Source organism: Aotus nancymaae, unplaced genomic scaffold (genome assembly GCF_030222135.1).
Source record: "Aotus nancymaae isolate 86718 unplaced genomic scaffold, 86718_ANA_hifiasm-v0.15.2.pri h1tg000011l, whole genome shotgun sequence".
NCBI classification, from domain to species: Eukaryota; Metazoa; Chordata; class Mammalia; order Primates; family Aotidae; genus Aotus; species Aotus nancymaae.
Window position 1 is genome coordinate 32,858,103 of NW_026988422.1, and position 27,082 is coordinate 32,885,184.

Here is a 27,082-nt window from a genome sequence, read left to right on the forward strand (position 1 = left end):
TTAGTAATAAAAATTATACTGAAATACTTTGAAGATATTTTATATTTAGTTATTGTAGAAAGGCAATTAAATATCTCTGCTTTACATAATTGAAAAGCAAGTAGTTTCCTTCACTAGGAATATAGAGTATAAAATCTCTTAAAAATTATTCAGTGTGCACCAAAGTTATTTATTACTGCTTTTTTTGAGACGGAGTCTTGCTGCGTCACCCAGACGAGTGCAGTGGTGCATCTTGACTCACTGCAACCTCTGCCTCCTGGGTTCAAGTGGTTCTCCTGCCTTGGCTTCCTAAGTAGTTGGGATTACAGGTGCATGCCACCACACCTCGATAATTTTTGTGTATTTAGTAGAGACTGGGTTTCACCACATTGACCAGGTTGGTCTTGAACTCCTGACTTCAAGTGGTCTGCTTGCCTTGGCCTCCCAAAGTGCTGGGATTACAGGCATGAGCCACTGTGCCTAGCTTAGTGTGCACCAAAGTTAAATTGTCTGAGAAAGAGGATGAAAAATTTCAAATTATAAATTTTAAAACATCCCTCATTTTATAGCTAATGACATAGATTTTATAGGTTACAATACAAACTGTTGGAAAATGATTTGAGGAAATGATTTTATGTACATACATGATTTCTGCCTTGAAAGTTTTGCTTCTTTGTTAGGTTCACAGAATCAGCTTGAAGCTGTAATTAAAACTAAGAAAGTAAAGTGAAACTGTCAGGAATATTACATGACACTTTAAAAGATATATTCACAAGGTACAAACTTGAAAGTTACAAAAGCATAGAGTGAAAAGTCTACCGCAGTCCCCTAGTCACTCATTTTTGCTCCAGCCACTCACTTCTCTTTGTAAACAATAGTATTGCCAGTGTCTTGTGTCTCTTTCCGGAGACTATGTAAAAACAAATAATTTATTTAAAAATTGTTTATATTTGAATAGGTGATGCATATAGATGGCAAGAAAATTCAAAAGGGCAGGCAGTAAAAATTTTCTTTGCTTACCTACAGTTCCCCTGTTTCTGTTTCCCTCTGCAGAGACAGTCATCATTTCTTATGTATACTTCTGGATGTTGTCTATAAATATGGAGGCATTATTAGTGTACAAATGATGGTTTTATAAGCAATCCCAAGTGTAGTATTTATTAGGATAGTGCATTAAAATGATAAAGTTACTCATACATAGGAAATTATTGCAAAGTTTGGCAAAGAGTCAATAAAGTAGCCATTGTACATGGCTTTCAAAATTTCAAACACAGGTATGCACTTCTTAACCTCTCTTCTTTATGGAGTATTATAATCTTGGTATAAGTAAGTAGGAAAATATGAAACAAGAATATAGTAATTAGGCTGAGAACATTTTGTTTCCAGGATCTGGGAAAGAAACAAGCTTATGAACTCAAGTGATTGTAGAGCATATCTGTGCTCTACGACATGGGTTAAGTTGGTTTCAAGCAGTGCCCTTCAGGTGCAGATAAGCCTCCAGAGCGTCAGATGTCGCTGTGGTTCCGCGGTGTGAGAGGGCGTGCGTCTCTGTGGTTATAAAGTTGGGGGCGGAGAAGCGTAGAGTAGCTGGGAGATGATGGCTGATGAAGAGGAAGAAGTGAAGCCGATCTTGCAGAAATTGCAGGTGAGGCCGTAGATTAAAATCTGTATGTGCTTTTGTTCCTCCGAAAGAAGCAGGGAGTCCAGTTTACGTAGTGCCCGCGAATTCCCTGGCACATAGGCGAAGCTGCGTGCGTCTGTGCGGTTACTATAACAACCCTCGAAGGTGCAGCTGCAGCCAGCCAGGGAGCCTCCTAGCGTGCTGGGACCTCCTGCTGCCGACCTGACTGCGGTTAATTTCAGTCCTGTATGGAAGAGGATTTGTTGCTCCTAACTGTTCATGTATATTTTTAGAGAGGACGTTGTTTTCTTGATTCATCCATAGCGAATAGCATATACGTGTGTATTTCAGATCTGCATGAACTATTATTACATGTTGTTTTGATCCCTACAAAAGCCATTTAACACCTTTCCGCTTTGAATTTGGCAACAATCACACTAATGACCTGCACCGCAAGTATCCTGGTTACTCTTCTTAGGACTTCAGTTTTGATTTTCAACATGTGTAATCCCACTTTGGGGTCCGATGCAGAGGTTTCCAGATTCCACGTAGTCCACAGGTGACTGTGCTTCTGAGTAAGACTAGTCTTTTGGACTCGGTAGTGTGGCATTAACTAGTTGCTTGGCTGTTTGCCTTTAAGGATCCAAGATTTTCCTTAAACCTCAGGAACTCAGTTCTTCGTTCTAAGACAGCCTGTGATTTAAATATTAGAACTATGACAGGCTTGTAACTTGCCCAAACGCAAAAATTTAAATATTGGTGAAATTTGTTTCTTGAGTACATTAAAATAGTAACACTTTTAGAGTGTTCCAACTGATTTGGATTAACTTCGTTTTTTTCCCTAATTGTGACTGGCTGAAATCAGAGATTCTCAATTCTGGTTCTATATTATAAACATTATTTGTGTATATATGTTTGTATCTGTACAGAAAATAGTCTGAAAAGGTATACAAATCAGTGGTTATCACTGAGGTTGTTCGGGGGTTTTTTACTTTCTGTTTTTTATATGTATCTATTTGAATTTTAACAACTTACATGTATTGATTTTGCCGTGAGAATATAAGTTTCTACAAATGTTCGGTCCAGGGGAAAACAAAACCAATTTCTTGAATATTTGTTTTAACAACTAAAAACGATCAATAAGCCCCTCTCTAAAACTCTTAATTTGCAGCCCTGTTGATTGCAGGACAAAAGGAAATTAGTTGTTATGTTTTATGAGAATTGCCTTTTCCTAGGTTCATTTGTGGTAAATGTCCTAAGCAGCTTGGGAGAGGATACTTAGGTTATCTTGGTGTGGGGTAGGTGCAGGAATGGAATGAGGGAGAGAAGAGGAAAAGGATTAGATAGTGGTGTTGCTGTTCATGGAGATGGTGGTAAGCTTTTATTTTATTGTTATAGACATTTTGGTGTAAAAGGAATGTATAAAAGGATATTTCTCAAAGTATTTTTTACAGACAGTTTTCATTACAGTCATCTGGGGTGCCTGTTAAAAATGCAGAATTTTGAGTTCTGCTAAACTGTTAAAATCAGAGTCTCTGCAGGCTGAGTCCTGGATGTAATACAATAAAGTGTGAAAAGCATTACTGCAGAGAGTGCTAGTCTGTTCTCTTCATTCTGGGTAGGATTTTAAATTAAGTATAGCACATATATATTTGTTAGAACAGGGATAGTTAATCAGCTAATTAAATCAAGTATATTGAATGAGAGTCTAGCATGGCCCAAGCCCTGTTCTGGTGCTCAAGTGTAGCTCGAAACAAAACAGATTAAAGGTCTTTCCATCATGGAGCTTACATTTCAGTGGTGGAGGCAGACAATAGACAATGATAGGCCACATAATTTTAAATGGTAAGTATGAAGAAAAACGAGTGTGATTTAACAGTATAGGAGAGAAGGAAGGGATTCATTTAGGTTGAGTAATTAGGGAAAACCTTTCTGAGAGTTGATATTTGAGCTAAGATGTAAATGTTGATGAGGAATAAGTCATGCAGAGATCTGGAGAAAGTGTCCAGGCATAACGAAAAGCATGTGTGAAGGCTTCCAGGTGGGCTGAGCTTGATGGGTTTGAGAAACTGCATGAAGGCCACTGTGGCTTGAGTATTGTAGGAGAGAGAGTGGTGAGAAGTGAAGTTAGTGTCAGGATGGGTGGTGGTAGGTCAGCTCATATAGTCTTCTAGGCCATGATAAAGATTTGGATTTTATTCTGTCTACGATGGGAAACTATTTGAAGGTTTGTGATATGATGTACATTTTTTATAAGATCACTCCCACTACAGTGGGAGAATGGGAGAGTACAGAAACAAGATGACTGGTTGAGAAGCTCTTGCAGCCGGGCGCGGTGGCTCACGCCTGTAATCCTAGCACTTTGGGAGGCCGAGGTGGGTGGATCACCTGAGGTCAGGAGTTCAAGACCAGCCCGGCCATCATGGTGAAACCCCATCTTTTAAAAAAAAAATAAATAAATAAATAAATAAAAAAAAGAAGAAAAAAAAAAGAAGCTCTTGCAGTTCAGGCAAGTAATGAAGCTGATGTAATCCAGAAATGGTCATAGTGAGATAGAGAAAGGTGGATGAATTCAGGATGTGTTGTGAAGAGAGTTGATTAGACTTGATGGGAAGCGATTATATATTTCTGCTGCTATCCAGTTTCAGGAAAGAATAGGGTGAGTATCTCTTATCTGAAATGCCTAGGACTAGAAGTTTTTTGGATTTTGGATTTTTAAAAATTTTGGAATATCTGCATATACATAATGAGATAACTCAGGAATGAGACCTGAGTTATGAAATATGAAATGTGGTGGCTAATGCCTGTAGTACCAGCACTTTGGGAGGCTTAGGTGGGAGGATTGCTTGAAATCAGGAGTTTGAGGCCGGGTGCGGTGGCTCACGCCTGTAATCCCAGCACTTTGGGAGGCCAAGGCGGGCGAATCACGAGGTCAAGAGATCAAGACCATCCTGGCCAACATGGTGAAACCCCGTCTCTACCAAAAATACAAAAAAATTAGCTGAGCGTGGTGACGCGCGCCTGTAGTCCCAGCTACTCGGGAGGCTGAGGCAGGAGAATTGCCTGAACCCGGGAGGCGGAGGTTGCAGTGAGCTGAGGTCATGCCACTGCACTCCAGCCTGACGCCTGGTGACGGAGTGAGACTCTATCTAAAAAAAAAAAAAAAAATGAAATCAGGAGTTTGAGACCAGCCTGGGCAACCAAACAAGACCCTGTCTTTTAAGAAAGGAAAAAAAAATTGTTTCATTTAGACTTTATACACATAGGCTGAAGGTAATTTGACACAGTTTTTAAAATAATTTTGTGCCTGAAACAAAGTTTTGACTGCGTTTTGACTGTGTGTCAGGTGTGGAATTTTCTACTTGTGGTGTCATGTCAGCATTTAAAAGGTTTCGGATTTTGAAGGATTTCAGATTTTTGGATTAGGGATGCTTGGCCTGTAGTGCAAAAGCTTTGCCTGGTATGACAGGAAGACTCGGAGGCATTTAAGAGGAAAGAGAATATTTACTTGTAAAAAATCCAAGACAGCCAGAAGATGACTTGACAAAAAAATCAATTAAACAAAACCACAATAAGCATTTCAAAGAACAAAATACTGCAAAAATACCAAAATCACCAAGTTCAAATTGGTCTGTTTGTGATGTAAAACAATGACTCTCTAACATGTTTATCATATTCACAAAGGTTGTATTGTATTTTCAGATATCAGCATATGAAAAATCAGGGATAAAATGGTTTTAGTTAAGAAGTCCAACTTTAAGCATAAATTTCAAAGTGTTATTCTTTAAGGACCAGAACCATATAGAATGATCTTATTAATTTTTGGTTTATGTTAAGTTGCATGTTTCCCTCCTCGTGACTGTGGTATGTGAAGTGCTTAGTCATATTAGGAGATCTGCTGGGGCAGGGAGAGAAAACGGTCATCACAGTACAGACACTGGCATGGGACAAGAGGGGACCATGAGAGCTGGCCTGGAGTACTGGCTGCTTTTCCTCATGATTTGTGGCATTTTGGTAAACCTGTCTACCTGCCTATTGTGCCATTCCTAAGTGAGATAAGATAATTGGTATTTTCTAAACCAAGAGCTGGTATGGCTAGCCGATTTCAAGTTTCCCTGTCCAGTGCTCTCTCCACTTAATGGTTCCATTGTCATACTTTTTAGGAACTAGTGGATCAGCTCTATTCATTTCGAGACTGCTATTTTGAGACACATAGTGTTGAGGATGCTGGGAGGAAGCAACAGGATGTGCGAAAGGAGATGGAAAAGACCCTACAGCAGATGGAAGAAGTAGTGGGTATGAGCCCTAGAGATTGTACAACCCCCCATCTGTCACTGAAATGTGATCAACCTCTACTCTCTCTTTGTAGACTCTTTGGTATGCTACCTGTTACTGCTACAGGGTAGTACAACGTAATATTACTTCTCAGGGCCCCTGTGCAACCTTTCATTCCCTAAGCTACTTTTCCTAAAATTTGATTATAGCAAATAGCATGAAATGAAAGAGCATACTTATTTGAACTATTGCAGTAATCTGACTTTCTGCCTCTAATTTCTCTCTCTCTCTTTTTTTTTTTTGAGATGGAGTTTCACTCTTGTTGCCCAGGCTGGAGTGCAATGGCATGATCATGGCTCACTGCAACCTCTGCCTCCTGGGTTCAAGCGATTCTCCTGCCTCAGCCTCCCGAATAGCTGGGATTACAGGCATGCACCACCACACCCGGCTCATTTTGTATTTTTAGTAGAGATGGGGTTTCTCCTTGTTGGTCAGGCTGGTCTCAAACTCCCTACCTCAGGTGATCTGTCTGCCTCAGCTTCCCAAAGTGCTGGGATTACAGGCGTGAGCCACCACACCTGGCCTCCTTTACTTTCAAATCCGCTTGTATAATGACCATGGCCATGGTTATCTTTCTAAATCATTACTTCATGCATTTAACCTTACCCTCCTATCTGCCTTTTTGCTCTGGTATCTTTAAAGATTCATACTATTGACTAGCTGAAGTCCAACCCCCTTAACCTGGCATTTAAGTGTCCATTGTTTTACTCTGTTTTCTTTCTTTTTTTTTTTTTTTTTTTGAGACAGAGTCTCGCTGTATCGCCAGGCTGGAGTGCAGTGGCGCCATCTCAGTTCACTGCAACTTCCGTTTTCCGATTTCAAGCAATTCTCCTGCCTCAGCCTCCCGAGTAGCTGGGACTACAGGCATGCTTCACCACGCCCAGTTAATTTTTTGTACTTTTTTTTTTAGTAGAGATGGAGTTTCACCATGTTGGCCAGGATGGTCTCGATCTCTTGACCTTGTGATCCACCCGCCTCTGCCTCCCAAAGTGCTGGGATTACAGGCGTGAGCCACCGCGCCCGGCCTTTACTCTGTTTTCTAACCTTATCTATGACTAATTACTTATAGAGGAACTTTCTGTTTCATCCAGGTTGAACTGTCTATTCTCCTGTGATTATGGCCACATGTAGTTCTGCCTCTGTGTCTTTGTTTATATCATTTTCTAACCTGGAGGATCTTTTCTTCTCTCTTTTTTTTTTTTGAGACAGAGTTTCGCTCTTGTTACCCAGGCTGGAGTGCAATGGCGCGATCTCGGCTCACTGCAACCTCCGCCTCCTGGGTTCAGGCAATTCTCCTGCCTCAGCCTCCTGAGTAGCTGGGATTACAGACACGCGCCACCATGCCCAGTTAATTTTTTTGCATTTTTAGTAGAGACGGGGTTTCACCATGTTGACCAGGATTGTCTCGATCTCTTGACCTCGTGATCCACCCGCCTCGGCCTCCCAAAGTGCTGGGATTACAGGCGTGAGCCACCGCGCCCGGCCTTTTTTTTGTTTTAACAGTAGCTGTTTGTCTTGATTCTTCTTCTCTTGACTTTTTAAAGCCCATTTGTTGGGCTACTGTCATATGCTCTTTTTCATGGTTTTAATTTTTAATGTCTATACTTTGTCTTCTCCAGCCCTCTAGGAAAGTTAGCAACCAAACTGATCCTTGTAGATAGGGGCCCGAGACACAGATGGCAGAAGCTCTAGGAATAGTGCTTTTTTTGCTTGGAGATTCTCCAGAAAATTAAAAAGAAAAAAAATAATGCTTTCTTTGTTGCCCAATTAGCTAACATAGCATTCTGCTTATGGTGAGCTTTTAATAAATGGTTTCTTGATAAAGATTTTCATCAACTCTTTTTATTCTTAAAACTGACATGTAATTAGTTATTTTTTGAGAGCAGGTGCCCTGGCATTAACTGTTGCTTTTTTCCACTCTATCTTTTTTTCTTCCTGTTAGGTTCTGTCCAGGGCAAGGCACAAGTTCTAATGCTAACTGGGAAAGCACTAAATGTGACTCCTGACTATAGCCCTAAAGCTGAGGAGCTTCTGTCAAAGGCTGTGAAGCTGGAGCCCAAGCTGGTGGAAGCCTGGAACCAGCTGGGCGAGGTGTACTGGAAAAAAGGGGATGTTGCAGCTGCCCACACCTGCTTCAAAGGAGCTCTCACCCATGTGAGCTGCCCACGATTCCTTTGGAAAACACAGATGGGAACGATGAATTTCTTTGGTTCTATGAGTTTCCCTAGAACATGAAAACTAGAGTAGAACTGAGTTTGTACTAGGAGAAGAGAATCAGAAGGGAGAAAAGGTCAGAGGAAAAGCAGACCTAGAGGAGGAAAATAGAGGCAGAGAGCTGGGAAAGAAAGATGATGATGGGATCAGGTTCAGGTGGAGAAAGGAAGTGAAGAAAAGTTAGCAACTGGCCGGGCGCTGTGGCTCACGCCTATAATCCCAGCATTTTGGGAGGCTGAGGCGGGTGGATCACGAGGTCAAGAGATCGAGACCATCCTCGTCAACATGGTGAAACCCCGTCTCTACTAAAAAATACAAAAATTAGCTGGGCATGGTGGCGCAGCCTGTAGTCCCAGCTACTCGGGAGGCTGAGGCAGGAGAATTGCTTGAACCCAGGAGGCGGAGGTTGTGGTGAGCCAAGATCGCGCCATTGCACTCCAGCCTGGGTAACAAGAACGAAACTCCGTCTCAAAAAAAAAAAAAAAAAAAGAAAAATTAGCAATTAAGCTGATCCTTGTAGATGGGGGTTGAAGATACAGATGGCAGCAAGAATTTAGATGAAAAAATTAGGGCTGGGTGTGGTAGCTTACACCTGTAATCATAGCACTTTGAGAAGCTGAGGCAGGAGGATCACTTGAGCTGAAGAGTTTGAGACCAGCCTAGGCAACATAGTGAGACCTTGTCTCTTTAAAAAAAAATATATATATATATATACACACACACACAAACACACACATATGTATGTGTACATATATGTGTTATATATACATGTACACACATATACACACATACGCATATATGTACACATGTACACATATATACACACATACTCATATGTACACACATATACACATATATGTACACATATATACACACATACTCATAGGTACACGCATACACACATATGTACACATATATACACACATGTATATACACACAAATATATACACATATATGTACACATATAAATACACACACACATACACATACATATATATGCCAGATGTGGTGGCTCATGCCTGTAATCCCAGCACTTTGGGAAGCCAAGGTGGACAGATCACTTGAAGTTAGGAGTTTGAGACCAGGCTGGCCAACATGGTGAAACCCTACCTCTACCAAAAAATACAAAAATTAGCTGGGTATGGTTGCATGTGGCTGTAATCCCAGTTACTTGGGAGGCTGAGGCACAAGAATCACTTGAACCCAGGAGGTGGAGGTCACTGTGAGCCAAGATTGTGCCACTGTACTCCATCCTGGGCGACAGAGTGAGACCCTGTCTTAAAAAAAAATTATAGCCAGGTGCGGTGGCTCACGCCTGTAATCCCAACACTTTGGGAGGCTGAGGTGGGTGGATCACTTGAGGTCGGGAGTTCGAGACCAGCCTGGCCAACATGGTGAAACTCAGTTTCTACTAAAAATACAAAAATTAGCTGGGCGTGGTGGTACATGCCTGTAGTCCCAGCTACTTGGGAAGCTGAGGCAGGAGAATGCTTGAACTTGGGAGGTGCAGGTTGCAGTAAGCTGAGATCGCGCCACTGCACTCCAGCCTGGGCGACAGAGCAAGATTCCGTCTCAAAAAAAAAAAAAGATTAAAAATTAATTGTAGAAGATTGAGTTCAGAATAGATTTAGAAAGAGGAGATAGAATCAGGAAACTTGAGTATATGTGTTTTCTATTTGCAGTGCAGGAACAAAGTCTCTTTGCAAAACTTGTCAATGGTGCTTCGCCAGCTGCGGACTGACACTGAAGATGAACATTCTCAGCATGTCATGGACAGTGTCCGACAGGCTAAGTTGGCTGTTCAGATGGATGTCCATGATGGCCGCTCCTGGTGTGAGTGCTCTCAATTTTCAACAGGTTTCTAGAGCAGATGTTTTCAATCATAGCAACATTTGCAGTCTATCTTTTGAGTCTGACTCTGAGGTTTAAGCCAGGGCATCTTTGCTTTGAAGACACATGAGAGACATTTTGGTGAACTACTTTTCTAGGAACTCTTAGATCTTTTGATCCTAATTTTCACATAAGCAAGGCAGGGCTTTTGTACAGTCTGTTCAAATTTCAGTTTGGGGTCCCTGTTTGTTGCTGTATACTAGTGGAATTTTGGGTGTACTAAGTATTGTATCATTCCTGGTTTCGGTTTCATGTGGGACCTTTCAAATATACTTTCAAGGATGATCAAAATAAGTCGTATCTTGAACTTGGGCTGAGATGATTCATCACTGTGTTTCTCTTTCAGATATTCTTGGGAATTCATATCTTTCTCTTTACTTCAATACTGGCCAGAACCCTAAGATCTCCCAACAAGCCCTCAGTGCCTATGCCCAAGCAGTAAGTACTTACGGTCACCAGGGCAGATGAATAGGCAACAACAGAAGCAAAAGCATCATTCAGTCTTCTCCATGGCCCTTTAGCAAGCATCATGGGCAGTGGCAGTGTTTGCTGGCATCTCGTGTGTGATTTTGCAAAGATATGTCTGCAGAGGTGACTGACTTCTTATAACTTGAGTGTTAGGAACGACTTGCATTGTGGTACATTGGTGTTGGATAGCTCCTTGACCTGTCTAGGTTTCTTACACGATGTGCAACCAAATCACAGAGCTGCCTCAACGTGTTCATCTTTTTTTAATGGGAAAAAATCTATTAAAATAATGCTTATTAATATTTTTGTACATTCATTTTAAAGAAAAATGAAAACCTATACTTCAGTGTAAATTAAGTGCTATCCCCAAATTAACTGTTAGACAGTATGGCTCTGGATTTTCTGTGGGCTAAAAGAGAAAACAGTGTGTAGCTTGTTCTGCGTCATTTCCTAGGAATTAAGTGAAATAGGTTATTTAGGTTTTCAAGAAATTTAGGTTTTCAGGCATTTTTATGTTGATAGACATTTGCATAAGACTTTCCCTCAGACTTTTAGCATCTTTTTACTCATTATTAGAATTGGTTGCTCAGTTAACATTGACCTTTGAGCACTTTTTATTTAGCTCTCATATTTACCTTTCTTCTTCTGCTTTCTTGTTTCTCTTGATATAGATAATTGCTTTTTAACTTATCATTATTTATTCTGCTCCATGTGGTAGAATAAAGAACACAGCCAGTGTATGTTCATGTTTGCAATTCAGGGACTGCCGTTTAAAATTTTTTTTTTCTCCCCGCTCCTGTCATCCTCCCCACAAGTCTACCTTTGACTTTAAACTGCTCTTTTCCAACTTGGAAACTTGTAGAGCACTTATATTTTACTCTAATTTCTTAATTTGATGTTTACATTTCAAAGAATAGTATGATGTATTTCTTCAATATTTTATATTTGGCTTCTGCTAAATAGTCGCTTTTTAATCTTAATTTTTTTGCCCAGACCTGCATTTGTAAACATATCTGAACCAGCTATTTAAACAATTTTAATTCATGGTGTTTTGCTTTTACAATGCACCAGTAATGAGGAGAATTAAAAAAATATAGTGAGCATAGTCATGAACATAGCCAGCAGTTTCTTCACAGCACATTGCCTGCACTGTCTTGTGGCATCTGGCCATCTATTTTATCTTTTTTAAAAAAATTCTTTATCTGGCCATATATTTTAGTTAGAACCTGAATTTGGCTTTCTATGTGTGTTTTAAGGGGACTTGGATGTAGAAACATGATTCTGCATGTGTCTGGAGCCAGGTTTATGGGGAGAGGAAATGCATGAAATGGACATCATTTCCAGCCTAGCTTTTCTTCATTTATTACCAGCACCTCACTATTTAAATTTTTAAAAATAAAAATGATTTCACCTATTTCATTTATTTATTTATTTATCTTTTTTGAGATGGAGTCTTGCTCTGTCACGCAGGCTGAAGTGCAGTGGCACGATCTTGGCTCACTGCAACCTCTGCCTTCTGGGTTCAGGCAATTCTCCAGCCTCAGCCTCCTGAGTAGCTGGAATTACAGGTGCATGCCACCATTCCCGGCTAATTTTTGTATTTTTAGTAGAGACAGGGTTTCGCCATATTGGCCAGGCTGGTCTTGAGCTCCTGACCTCAGGTGATCTGTCCACCTCAGCTTTTCAAAGTGCTGGGATTACAGGCCTGAGCCACTGTGCCTGGCCCACGTATTTCATTTATATAAAGATTTATTCTGTCTTTATAATATTACATGGATAAATTATAATCACATTTGAAAGTCTCATACATACAAAAACACTTATATTCATAAGGTTTTAGGGACTAACATTCCCACACTGTTATACAGTAACTGCTTCTGCGGTGTAGGTAACATTTTGGCAAGGAAGAAACTTCCATTTTTCTAGGAAGAGGAAGTGTAGCACATGTTGGGCATGGCAATCATTAACATTGAGACAGGATCCACTGATAAACTTTTTATCCCATTATAGGAGAAGGTTGACAGGAAAGCTTCTAGCAATCCTGACCTTCATCTGAACAGGGCGACGGTAAGACCTCTGGGGTGTAGTCATCTGAGGGTCAAATAAATAAGACACCTAGGTCTTAGCTTGTGAGGATAACTGAGTGTACATAGGGACAAGATTGGGTACAGACTGCGAGAGGAAAGCTGTGCTATTTCTGTAAAGAATTAGCTTGATTTGGCTTCAGTATCTGGTGTAGCCACTGGAGGGAAAGGAGAAGGGGCTGAGGAGGTGGAAGAATATGTAGAAAATGGGGAGATCTTTTAGAAGACTTCTGAAATGTTAAGTAAATATAAAGGTCAAGTGACCCAATATATACAACTTAACTATTTTAGAATTTGGAAATTAGCTTCTTTGAAATGATTCCATCTTTGGGGTTGTGATCATCTTGGGTAGGAAGAAGGCTGTAAGGTGCTACCAGCTCTTCAGGCTGTTCATGGTAGCATAGGAAAATAACAGGAAGGAAAACAGTTTATTTGTCTAGATTCCTAGCCCATGGTGCCATTATTCCCTCAGCATAGTTTGTTTGGATATACCTGTAATTGGGATATACTTCTTGTACAGTTGCATAAATATGAAGAGAATTATGGGGAGGCCCTGGAGGGCTTCTCTCGGGCTGTAGCCCTGGACCCTGCCTGGCCAGAGCCCCGGCAACGAGAGCAACAACTTCTGGAATTCCTGGATAGATTAACCAGCCTCCTTGAGAGTAAGGTAAAAATGTCTAAAGGGCTGAATTCTACTTTTTTTATATTTTGCCGTGGGTCAATAAAATAAGAATAACTAGGTTTAGGAGGTAGTAACCCTATAGAAGTGGTGGGAGGGAAGGATTAGAATCTCAAGGAGGGTGATTAGTTTCCAGCTTCTTATCTGTTTTGCCTTCTTTGCAGGGAAAGGTGAAGGCCAAAAAGCTGCAGAGCATGCTGGGAAGCTTGCGCCCAGCCCATCTAGGCCCTTGTGGTGATGGACACTATCAGTCAGCCTCTGGGCAGAAAGTGACCCTAGAGCTTAAGCCACTGAGTACACTGCAGCCTGGGGTGAACAGTGGTGCCGTCATCCTGGGAAAGGTGGTATTTAGCCTCACCACAGAGGAGAAAGTCCCCTTGTGAGTTTCTCTTGGATTTTCCCCTTTTTACCCTTTTGAACAAATTGCTCTCATTTCTTCTTTCTCTGACAGTTGAGGACATTGTTAGTGGTCACAGATTTGTGACTTCTGATTTCCTCTGTGACTATCCCATGGGCAGATATTGCCTAGGTGATATTTAACAATCTTTTGATCACAGAGGCTTTTGTAGATTCTGTCACTGCCCATTTTTTAGCCCTGAGTTTGGTGTCATGTGGATTCCTATATCCATAGTTGAAATTTGGCAGGACCTATTTTTTTTTTTATAAGACAGAAACCTTAAAATTCTGTCCTTTTGTGTTTTCATGATCACAAAAGTTAAAGGAGGACAAATTCTTTTTTTTTTATTTTTATTTTATTTATTTATTTATTTTTATTGCATTTTAGGTTTTGGGGTACATGTGAAAAACATGCAAGGTTGTTGTATAGGTGCATACGTGGCAGTGTGATTTGCTGCCTTCCTCCCCTTCACCCATATCTGGCATTTCTCCCCATGCTATCCCTCCCCAACTCCCCACCCCCCTGCTGTCCCCCCACTCCCCCACAACAGACCCCCGTGTATAGTGCTCCCCTCCCTGTGTCCATGTGTTCTCCTTGTTCAACACCCGCCTATGAGTGAGAACATGTGGTGTTTGATTTTGTGTTCTTGTGTCAGTTTGCTGAGAATGATGGTTTCCAGGTTCATCCATGTCCCTACAAAGGATGTGAACTCCTCGTTTTTAATGGCTGCATAATATTCCATGGTGTATATGTGCCACATTTTTCCTGTCCAGTCTATCATCGATGGGCATTTGGGCTGGTTCCAGGTCTTTGCTATTGTAAACTGTGCTGCTATGAACATTCGTGTGCATGTGTCCTTATAGTAGAACGATTTATAATCCTTTGGATATATGCCCAGTAATGGGATTGCTGGGTCAAATGGAATTTCTATTTCTAGGTCCTTGAGGAATCACCACACTGTTTTCCACAATGGTTGAACTAATTTACACTCCCACCAACAGTGTAAAAGTGTTCCTATTTCTCCACATCCTCTCCAGCATCTGTTTTCTCCAGATTTTTTAATGATCGCCATTCTAACTGGTGTGAGATGGTATCTCAATGTAGTTTTGATTTGCATTTCTCTAATGGCCAGTGATGATGAGCATTTTTTCATATGCTTGTTGGCCTCATGTATGTCTTCTTTTGTAAAGTATCTGTTCATAAAGGAGGACAAATTCTTACTCCTGTTTGTACTTAGGTATACTTAGGCAGTTCTGAAAATTGAGCTTTGAGTTATAATTTAAAGTCTGGTTGGGAGATTGTCTTAGATGTCATTCAACAAATATTTATTGAGCATGCATATATGTCAAAGGGAGTGAGAAAAAAGAAATGTAAAGGACACGGGTGCAGGTGCTTCTAGCAGCAGAGGAAATGAATTAAGAATATTTATTTGGAAAATTTTTGGATCTTGAAAAGTTAGGGTTTAGTGAGTGCCACCATTCCTTGATCCTTCACTTACTTCCTAATCCCTGGTGGACTGGCTTCCCCCTTCTCTCTTCTACTGAAATTGTTATTTTCCTAGGATCACCATTGTCTTTATAGGCACTGGATCCAGCGACTTCCATTGCATGGTTCCAAAACATTCTGACTATTGAATATGTCTCACTATTGTCTTTCACATCCCTTCTGTTCCAACCAAACAGAAATATTCACAATTCCCATTATATGCCCAAGCTTTCTCCATGGTATTTTCTACGGGTTTGTGAGTTTGATGAGTTGAAGAGCAAAAAGATGGTTGAGAACAGTTTGGTTAACTAGAGCAAACCCTAGAACTGAGAAGAATTATAAAGGGATATAAACAAAGAAAGGTTTTGGACGACTGTCAGAACAAACAGATATTTTGCAACTTCTTGGTTTCTCTTTTTCTGCCCAACTTTTAAATCTTGGGTTCCCAGGACTCTGTCTTGTTTTTTTTTCTTTTTTCTCTTTATACCAGGCTGGCCTCTAGTTGCCAACTTTGATCACTGGTCAGTGGTTGCGTGACATACTGTGTAGAAGGATTCTGAGGCTTTGACTGGATCCATTAGGAGAGTGCTTTGCTTGATTAGAGTGTTTCCTGTGAATTTAGGTGTGTCATGTGATGGCATGAGTACAGTTCTTCTTCATCCTATCTATAGATCATCATGCCTTGTGATGTCGTGTAAACCCAAGTCTCCTGTATGCTCACAGATATATCTCCAGCCCAAGCTTCATTTTCAAGTTTTGGATCCCAATAGCCAACTGCCTCTGGGTTCTAATAAGAAATCTCTAACTCAGTATTTCAGTATTACTCACCGAAATCTTTCTCTGTAAACCTGCTTCTCTTCCTTGGATTCCCTGTGAATGAATATCACCTCTCAGTCACTTAATTAAGACTTTTGGAAGAATAGTCTTCTCCATTCTCTTGCATTGAGGCCATTGCCAAGTTCTATAGATTTGCCTTTTTTTCTTCTGTAGACTTGACTTCTCTGTCTATCACCTTAATTCAGGCCCTTATCACTTCTTTAAATAGGTCTTCCTGATTCCCTGGTTTACTCCAGTGTTCCACAGTGCTGTCAGAGAAATGTTTCTCAGATGTAAATCTGACCATTGTTACTTCTTATTTAAGATCCCTTATTGGTACTACATGTAGCTTTTGGGTTAAAGTTTTTTTTTTTTTTTTGAGACAGAGTCTTGCTCTGTTGCCAGGCTGGAGTGCATTGGTGCAATCTCGGCTCACTGCAACCTCCGCCTCCTGGGTTCAAGCGATACTTCTGCCTCAGCCTCCCGAGTAGCTGGGACCACAGGCGTGTGCCACCACGCCTAGCTAATTTTTTGTATTTTTAGTAGAGATGGGGTTTCACCATGTTGGCCAGGATGGTCTTGATCTCTTGACCCTGTGATCCACCCACCTCGGCCTCTCAAAATGTTGGGATTACAGGCGTGAGCCACCACACCTGACCAGCTTTTGGGATGAAGTTTGAACTACCTAGCTTAGCATACAAAGTCTTTCATGATTTGCTCCTTGCTTTTTTTTCCATTATCTTCTGTCACTTTCCCACTTGTGCCTTTTGTTTCAACCATGGAACTATTTTGTTGGTTTTAGAACAGCTGTTTTCAGGCCTCTGTGTCTTACATACAGTTACTCTGCCTGGATAATCTCTAGCTTCTTGACATAGCTAACATCTCCTGCCCCCAACATTTTGTTATAAAAATTTTCAAACATACAGCTAAGTTGAAATAATTTTACATTGAATGTCTGTGTTCTCAACCACTTATATTCTACCATTAACATTTTATTTTACTTAGCTTATCACATACCTGTCTGTTTATCCTGTCATCAGAGTAAATTACAGAGATCAATATACTTTCCTCTACATAGTTCAGCATGCAGTTATTAACTGAGTTCAGTATTTGTTTCGACTTTTTCTTTCTGGTTTTGAGATGGAGTTTTGTTCTTGTTGCCCAGCTGTAGTGCAACTGGGCATGATCTTGGCTCACTGCAACCGTCACCTCCCAGGTTCAAGTGATTCTTCTGCCTCAGCCTCCCAAGTAGCTGGGATTACAAGCGCCCACCACCATGTGGTGTAAAAAAAATTACACCACTAATTTTTTTTTTTTTTTGTATTTTTAGTAGAGACAGGGTTTCACCACGTTGGCCAGGCTTGTCTTGAACTCCTGACCTCAGGTAATCCACCTGCCTCTGCCGCCCAAAGTGCTTGGATTATAGGCATGAGCCACTCCGCCTGGCCCAATTTTTTCTTTTTATGTAAAATTTACATACAATGAAATGTACAAATCTAAGTGTACATTTTGTGGCTTTTGATAAGTGGAAAATATTCGTATAACCTGAATAGAGATCATTATCACCATTCCAGGAAGTTCCCTCATGTTCCCTCTAAGCCAATCTCTGTTCCTTTCCCCCTAGAGGTTTTTAAAATTTTGACTGAGAATGAATTTTTCTGTTGTAACTCAGGTGGTTTTTCACCCTTTTAAGATGCACTTTGAGTGTCTCCTCCTCAAGGACATCTTTCCTGCTTTCCAGTTTTGATTTAGATATTTCTCCTCTGGGTTCTCACAGTCCAATCTGTGGCTTCACTGAATTCAACACAAAGGAAGAGCTATGCTAGCACCCATCACACTGTACTGTTAAGTGATGACTTCATTGTCTGACTCCTACACTGTTGTTTGTTCATAGCTGGATTGGTATCTTACTACTAAACACAATGCTTGGCACATACGTAATATTTGGTGAAAGTTTGTGGAATTAAACTACACAGACAGTGATGGTTAGAGCTTTGGTTAAGAGTATGATAATTAAATTGATAGATCAGGAATAATGTTACAACTGTAACATTTTGGTCTAGTTCATCATTAATATTTGTTGAATGGCTTCAGTGTGCTTTGTCTAAGTTCTTAGCAAAGTGACAGATTGATGAGTTTCAGAAAAATGAGGACTCAGATGTACAAAGTGGAGGATGGTACCTCATAGGTTTTCTAAGTAACTGAGAAAAAGCATTTGTTTATTTTGTTAGTATTTTATTTTAAAAATTTAATTAAATTAAGTTTTCCTTTTTTTGTCCCCGTCCCCAACTAAATTAAATTTTATATTTTACTTTAATTACCCAGTATTTTGCTAGTATTTTTAAACCACTGCTTCTGCTCTTCTTTCCTACCCACCTACCTTTTTGTTTTCCTCTCTCCTAATCTGTCTTTACCCGGCAGTACATTTGGCCTGGTAGATTCAGATGGACCTTGCTGTGCAGTGATGGTGTACAATATAGTGCAGAGCTGGGGAGTACTCATTGGAGACTCGGTAGCCATCCCTGAGCCCAACCTGCGGCTTCACCGAATTCAGCACAAGGGAAAGGTGAGCAATGGCTAGGATTTTCTTCCAACTCATAGGCTCTAAAAGTAGAACCAAGCTTATCTTTTTATATAAGATATAGAAATAATGTATATGTGAGTGTGTGTGTAGGCTATGTGTGTATATATTTGTGTGTGTATATGTTTTTTATATATATATATTTTACTAAAAAGGTAAACTGGTAAGCAAAAAAAATAAAAAAATGGAGTGAAATATTATCACTCAGCTGTTATATTATCACTCAAATGTTACTACTGTTAATAGTTTGGTGTGCAAACCTGAAGTCTTTTTTCTTTTCATAAATATATGCACATATATTTTTATCTGTGTTTTAAATCATGGGTAGGATATCATATGCAAATACTTCTGAATACTTCCTATGTTTTTACATATTTCACCACATTGAGTAGACACAGGGTGATGAAGATGGTAACCGTTAACATTTATTTCACACTTAATTGAGTGCTAGACACTGTGCTAAGAGTTTTATTGCCTGCCTTGCCTCGTTCAGTTCTTACGAAAACCTTATGAATGTATTTAACCACTGTTTAACCATTTAGATCAGGGATTGGCAAAGCCCATTAACCAAATCTGGCTTACTCCTTGATTTTATTTAGAATGGTTTCTAGGCTGGGCATGGTGGCTCATTCCTACAATCCCAGCACTTTGGGAGGCCAAGGTGGGAGGATCGCTTGAGTCCAGGAGTTTAAGACCAGCCTGGGCAACATAGTGAGACCCTGTCTCTACAAAAATAATGTTTAAAAATGTAGCCAGGCATGGTAGCACATGTCTGTAGTCCCAGCTACTAAGGAGGTTGAAGTGAGAGAATCACTGTATCTCAGGAGTTTGAGCCTACAGTAAGTCATCATTGTCTCATTGCATGGCAGCCAGAGTAACAGAGTGTCTCTGCCTCAAATAAGGAAAAAGGAAAAAAAGAATGGTTTCTATGTTCTTAAATGAAAAAAATTGACAGAAGCATAATATTTTGTGATATGTGAAAATTACAGGAAATTCAGATTTTAGTGTCCACAAATAAAGCTTTATTGGAACACAGCCACACTTATTTGCTTACTACTGTCTGTGGCTGTATTTGCACTATAGTGAGAGAGGTGAAATTCTGTAACAGAGACCATATGACCCACAAAGCCTAAAATATTTACTGTCTGGCCCTTTACAGAAAGACTTTGATGACCTCAGATCTAGATTATTTCTAATTTTTTTATATTATAAAAGTACTGCAGTGAGCATTTTTATGTCTTTGCTTACATCTATGATTATTTCCTTAATTAATTTATAATATAGAATCCTGGGTCCAAAGGGTATGCAGAATTCTGAGGGTTTTGATACATACTGCCAAATAGTTCTTTGGAAAATTCTACTAGTTAGTTGTCACTACCAACAGTGGATGTAAATAAGTGTTGTTCTGTAGTTTTTTTTCTCAACTCTGGGTGGAAACCTTTGAAAAGTTATTTTCTAATTTTATATGAAAAATATCGCATGAACATTATTTTAATTTATAGTTCTTCTATCAATTGCCATTTTTTTGTGTCACTTGTCCGTATTTCTGTGAAGATTTTTTTTTAAAAAATGATTTATGAGAACTTTTGAATTTACTTTACTTGTAAAAGAGCCTGCTTCTCACAGCCATAATTTTTGGATAAAGATTATTTAACATGTTTTATAACTTAAAATACACTGGAACTGATAAAGTGAGCTGATACCCTTTTTGTTAAAATGGCTACATTCTGTTACATATTCTATTTTTTCCTCTTGATGTAAAAGAGAAGTAACTTTAATTTGTATTTGGTGGATTAATTTAGGACCTTATAAACATTTGGACTGAGATTTTCTCAGGATTCCCACTGGCTCTGGCCAGCTACTGTGTGTATCTAGTTAATTATCAGGAAACACTGTGGGAAAGGGAAGATTCTGTGAGAATTGGTTGCATTCTTTTGTTACGCAATGCCAGGAACCTGCGTTTTTTGAATCAAAGAAGTGTCTCATTCTTGTAGTGACACTACATGGCCTTACATGCTTTGTTTTCCTTCTGAAGATTGAAAACTTTGGGAAAATTTCATCTCCTTTGTTAGCTCAGTTTTGTCTGATGTGAGATGGAAGTAGAAGGGGTATACAATGGGGTATGCAGTGGGGGAGATGGTCCAGAAAGTTGAAAGTAGTGTATGTATCCCCATGCTGGAGCTTTTTCCATCTTGTGATCTGTAATGAACTTCTTTCTGTCTTTTCTAGGACTATTCCTTTTCCAGTGTTCGAGTGGAGACGCCCCTCCTGCTAGTGGTGAATGGGAAGCCTCAGGGCTCTGGCAGTCAGGCTGCTGCCACAGTGGCATCGCGACCACAGTGTGAATGACCTTCTTTGACTTTTGTGCTCAACAGGGAGTGGAGGAGAGGAGACAAGGCCCTGGGCAGCTGGTCCAGCCACATTCAGTGATTCAGTAGGGATGGGAGGAATGTTTTAAATGAAGACTTTCCTTTTCCCTGCCTGTATTACACTTTGTATTTCTTCTCTATCTGTCCTCATGATGTTCCAGCTGTCTCCAGAGCCACATACTCTTCTGGCATATCTCTCCTGCCTCTTCTACTGCTCTCTATGTTTTAAGAAAAGAACATGGAATTGGTAGAAGTCTTGGGAGCTTGCCATGGGACAGAGTCCCCAAGGCTCCTGTTCTCGCCTCCTCCTTAAGCCTCGTATGTATATATCAGTTCAGTATTTATTGCTAAAGGAGGGGGCTTAATTTTATAATGGCTTTTTTTTTTTGAGCAATTTTTATTTTTATTTGTAAAATTTAGGTCCTTCCCCTTCTTCGGGGCTGGAACAGAATTAAATTTGTTTGGAAAAAAAAGTACCATGTAGTTTGGCCTACTTTATTCTCCCTAAGCTTGTAGTCTTGGTTTTAGGATCACTTCAATTTATTGGAGTAATACCACCCCCTTTTTTTCTTTATATAAAGTAGTTTATTTCTCTCCCAGTGAAAAGAATTCTGACAATAGACAGCCCAGGGCAGGAATGGAAACTCCACAAAGTTTCTAGAGACCAGCTTCCTTCCATTTTCCCATTCTGTCATTCCCCAGGGGTGGTCTTCACCATGGTCCAAGATGGCAGAGCAGTACTGTTCTAATAGTGTTACTAGGCTGAAGGACTAGAGACAGTTAGATATTCAGTTTCTTTAGAGTGTAGTGACATGCTTTATAACAGTTTATCTTAATATCCTTGTGGTAAAATGGAGAAATGTGAGTATTAGTAACCAACTGAATGGCTATAATACATTAATGAATACAGATGAATTTAGAAGACTTATAGTGAAATGGCTCAGATCTTTGTTCTTGGTCCAGTCCTGTTCAATTCTTGATCAGTGACTTGAATATCATTGATGACTCATTAAATGTGTAAAGAATGCAGAGGACTCAGAGAATGGATGATAGAAATCCATTGATAAGAGAAGTTTATCTGTCAAGTCATAAAGACTGAGTCTATTAAGATAAAATTTTCAGTCCATTCTTTTGGCCCAAAAAGGCTAACTTTCTTAGGCATAGCTTCAACATCATATATGAAAATTACTAGAAATTTTAGTAGATAAGCTGAAGTCAGTATGAGTAACCAATCTGATAGAGTTTGCAAAAACACTCTTTGTAGACTGTACCAAGAAACCTGTGGTAGACAGTTTTTATTACAAGTACTGTCTGTTTTTTCCCACATATGGAGTCTTAATTTAGTTTTCAGTGTTGATTTTGAGGCCTAGAGCCATAGAAGAGTGATTAGAAGCTTGTGCACTGTAAAAATACCTTGAGAAATGGCTGAAAGCAACTAGGGAAGGTGGGAGTAGTAAGTGGTGTGTGAAAGCATTTGAGGAAGTAGAGATGTGGGACCCAAATACTGTTTCCCTTTTACTCAAGTTCTGAGATGAGTTGACATGTTCTGTGTAGGGCTAGAGAGTAGAAAAATGACCAGTAGGTGGTAACCAGAGAGAAGCAGTGGATGCAAACAAGTAAGTATGCAAAATATGTACATATGGTTTCAGGAATAACTGGAATACCCATAAAATAACCACCTGCCTTAGAAACTAGTACACCATTGATACCTTGGAAGCCCTTGTGTACCTCCCCATGATCTCATTTGTCTTCACAGCTTTATGATATCTCATTGTATGATTATACCACAATGTATTCATCCTATTGTTAAAGGATATTTGGGTTTCCGGTTTTTCCTTTTTGGTAGCAAAGCACTAAATTATTAATATTCTTGTATATGTCCTGATATGTAAGTGCAAAAGTTTCTTTTATAGCAATGGTTCTTGAAGAATGGTTCCCAGACCAACAGCATCAGCATCCTTTGGAACTTCTTTGAAATGCAAATTATCAAGCCCCCTACTCAGACTTACTGAATTCAAAACTCTGGGGGAAGAGTCCAGCAATCTGTGTTTAGTAAACCCTCCAGGTGACTCTGATGCACACTAAAATTTGAGAACCACTGTTTAAGAGTATTGACATAGAATGGAATTGCTGGGTCATAGAGTTCAACTTTTTTGAGAAGCACTAAACATTTCTAAAGTTTATATCAGTGAATATCTCTACTATCAATGGATGAGTCTCCCCAGTGCTCTCCATCCTCTTCTGTGCTTGGTATTATCTTACCTTTTAGATATTGCAAATACAGGAGATTCGAGTATTATTTCCTTGTGGCCTTAATTTTTTTTTTTTTATTATTAATGAGCTTGAGCATCTTTTTGTACATTTAGAAGCCACTAATATTTTCTCTTGGTAAAATGCCTATTCATTTCTTTGCACACTTCTATATTGGATGTCAAATTGATTTATATATTCCCTGTACTAATCTTTTGTCATTTTATGTGCTCAGACACCTAACAGTTTTAGCTTGTCTTTTTACTCTATTGGGTCTTTTGCTGAACAGAAGTTCTTAATTTCAATGTCATCGAATTTATCCATCTTTTATGGTAATGATTTTTGTTTTAAGAGGTTCTTAGCTATCCTGAAGCCATATTTTCCCTATCTATTGTTTTATGAAGTTATATCATTTTGTCCTTTTCTTACAGTATGACTTTATTTTTGTTATGATGTAGGTATATAATTTTTTCATAATGAATAATTAAGTAGCCTAGCACCTTTTATTAAAGAATCAATCCTTTCCTTAACTGATTTTTAAAGCCCAGTCTGTCTTAAACCAACTTTCCATCTCTCTCTCTCTCTTTTTCTCTCCCTACCTATCTGTCCATCCATCTGTCCATCCGTTCATCCATCCATCCATCCATCCATCCATCCATCTATCCACACTGATCTTTAAAGCCCAGTCTGTCTTAACCAAACTTTCCATATGTATCTCTCTTCTTGAGTTCTCTGTTTTTTTTTTTTTTTTTTTTTTTGACACAGAGTCTCACTCTGTTGCCCAGGCTAGAGTGCAGTTAACACAATTGTGGCTCACTGCAGCCTTGACCTTCCAGGTTCAAGCAGTCCTCTCACCTCAGCCTCCCAAGTTGCTGAGACTACAGGTGTGTGCCACTATGCCTGGCTAATTTTTTAAGAATTAGCTGTTCAAGCGATCCTCCTGCCTCGGCCTCCCACAGTGTTGGGATTACAGTTATGAGCCACCATGCCTGGCACTCTATTCTGATCTGTTCTGCTCTGTTTATTTTTTTGCTAGTACTACATTGCCTTACAGTTTTATAAGAAGTCAGTATCTAATCACATAAGTTCTTTTATGTTGTTCTTCATAAGTGTCCCATTTACACTTTAAAATCAGCTTGTAACTTTTTGTGAAAAATTCCCTGGAACTTTAATTGGGATTGCATTGAATCTATGGATCAGTTTAGGAAGAATAGCATCTTCATAACATTGAATCTTCTTACCTATTTTCTTTATGTAAGTAAGTCTTCCTCATTGTCTCTTTTTTGGTGACTGTGTAATTTTACTGTTTCTGTAGTAGTTGCCAAATAGTGATATTCTAATTTCATTATTCCTTCTACATTTACTAACTGCAATCAGACCCATCTATTTTTTGAATCCTGGCACTGCCCGTTGAGCTGTACAATCTTAGGATACCAATAGGAAAGAAAAAAATGGTCAGCCCAGAATTTTGTTTGCAGTAAAAATGTATATCTTTCCCTTGCTCTTCCTTTTCTCTCTTCCTGTTTAATTTCATTCCTTCTGCTTTTGGCCATGGAGGTTGGCCTTGGTTGCTGGGTTACCTTAGTAGTAGGATTAGAACACTCTAGAAGGCAGTGCAGGGAGGGAAAAGGTGAGCAGAGATGTGTGTTGTGGTGTATTAGCCAGCACTCAAGGATTCAAATAGGAAGTGGGAAGTAGTCACATCGAGGCACATTGGCAGCCACGTTGGCAGCCAGCTAGCATGAGTACATGGAGGTATTAGGAGAATGTGAGATAGAGGCAGGGAACATTGGTGGTGTGGTTATGAGATTGGATTTTGAAACACATAAGGTACAAATAAGTAGATATATTAAGGTAAATGACAGCCAGTTTCTGACTGTTGAAAGAAGTATAAACATGGAAAAGAAAAAATGTCTATAAATAATTCTAGTAGGTCAGAATTGGAGGCATTGTGAAGACCTCTGGTTTTTGATATGTACACACTGACAAATATATACGTGTCTGTGGTATGTGTAAGAAATATATATGGTTATTAGCTATATCTACTGAGAGGGTCAAATGCTTCACTGGTAGGAGTGATCATAGGTAATACTCTTGGTTTCTGCATAACATAAGAGGGAATCATATTCCTTAATGAAATTGCCAGTATCAGCATGGCATCTGAAATTGTCTAAGCTGAGAATAGAACTTCCTATGAAAAATATGAACTTTAAAAGTCTCCCACTGGCCAAATCTGGCACATAAGCATGAAAATAAGTGATTGTAACAAAATGAAGCCCATTGGATAATATACTAATTCAGGAGTATTTTTGACATGAAGGTAAATTTAAAAAAATAGGTAAATGGAAGAGTAAGGAGGAATACTCCTTTGAGTCGATGTCAACTACAGGATGTCTAGAGCTGCCATTAGGCAATCATCATAGTATTAGATGGTTTAGATAGGAGTTAATACAAAAAAAGCTGGTTAGTGAAGATGTAATGAGGAGCAGCTTACAGGCATTACCCTAGAATATCTCTTCACAAAATACTATTCAACATAAAGTAAAAAGTGTAAATTAAAGCTGGATAGGCCTGGCAGATACCAACCAGACCAGGTCATTAATGGTTACATCACCGGGGTGGGAGGGATAGCAAATGTGACCCCTGGGAGTCACTAAGGGCACAGCACCATTTCTGTATTCTTCCTGCCAAGGGAACATCACCGAATCTGGTCATGAAGAATCATCAGAAAGATCCAGTAGGGGATCATTCGATTTCATGTAGGATATTGAAGGTGAGAAGTACAAGGAATGATGAAGAACAGTTTGAGATTGGAGAAGAAGAAAATGGTAGGACCCCCAAGTGCAACACATTTTCCAGGGTGGGGATCCTGTAGCAGAAAGGAAAAGACACTGTCACTTATGATGGAACATTTGAAGGGCATCTGTGGCTTGGGCAGTCATGTTTTGACATTGGCTTTTGACTTAAATGGTAGCATGATTATGTAGAGAAAATTTTTACTTTGGGGAAAACTACAATAGGAAATTTAGGGGTGGACACCATCCCTGCCCCTTTTATGTTTTAGAAAAAAAAATGAATAAAATGCCATAATATATAAAGCAAAAAAGGTTATAAAGCAAATAAGGTAAACAGTTTAACAGTTGAGGAATATGGGAAAGGGATAAATATCCACACATTTGAAATTATTTCAAATTATTTTAAAAATTAAAAATGATTAATTGGCATTTGCTATAGTCCAGATGTATTCCCCAAATTTCATATGTTAAAACTTAATTACCCATGTGATATGAGGTGGGACCTTCAGGAGGTGATTAAATCATAAAGACAGAGCTGTCAGAGATGACAGTCGTGTCCTTTTAAAATGGCACGAGAGAGTAGGTGCATACCCTTTTGCCCTTCTGCCTTCTGCCAAGTGAGGATGTAGCAAGACACCAGACGCTGAATGCTGGCACCTTCATCTTGGGCTTCTCAGCCTGCAGAACCATCAGAAATGATTTTTTTTAAAAAAATCAATTATCCACTATCAGGTATTTCGTTAGCAGAACTAACAAACTATGGAAACATTGCATAGTTTTGATTGCTAAAATGAAGTGGGATATTGTTAAATGTATTCGAATTCTTTGATTTTCCTAAATACAATGGAATGATCTGCATTTTTTTCCCACCCAGTTTTCTTTTAACATTTGTATAATTGTGAGGAGTACAAGTGCAGTTTCGTTACATGGATGTATTGCTTAGCAGTGAAGCCTGGGCTTTTAGTGTAGCCATCACACAAATAGTGTACATTGTACCCATTAAGTAATTTCTCATTCTTTACCCCCCCATTACTTTCCCACCCCTTCCAAGTCTCCATTGACTATTATTCTACACTCTGTATTCATGTGTACACATTATTTAACTCCCACATATAAGTG

General features: G+C 39.4%; 1 protein-coding gene across 2 annotated transcripts; it reads left to right on the forward strand.

Annotated features, from left to right (window-relative positions):
• Positions 1 to 1,361: 1,361 nt before the first annotated feature.
• TTC5 (tetratricopeptide repeat domain 5) lies at positions 1,362 to 21,580 on the forward strand. Of its 2 annotated transcripts, XM_012465620.2 has the most exons (10): positions 1,370 to 1,624; positions 5,764 to 5,896; positions 7,878 to 8,089; positions 9,832 to 9,982; positions 10,386 to 10,477; positions 12,518 to 12,574; positions 13,112 to 13,258; positions 13,435 to 13,649; positions 18,390 to 18,534; positions 20,779 to 21,566. In XM_012465620.2, the coding sequence occupies exons 1-10, from the start codon at positions 1,574 to 1,576 to the stop codon at positions 20,896 to 20,898; spliced, it is 1,323 nt and encodes a 440-aa protein (XP_012321043.2). In that variant the 5' UTR covers positions 1,370 to 1,573; the 3' UTR covers positions 20,899 to 21,566. The 2 variants fall into 2 exon arrangements, with proteins under 2 accessions (XP_064230886.1, XP_012321043.2); XM_064374816.1 differs by lacking the exon at positions 5,764 to 5,896 and having other exon boundaries at positions 1,362 to 1,624; positions 20,779 to 21,580.
• The last annotated feature ends 5,502 nt before the right edge of the window (positions 21,581 to 27,082 follow it).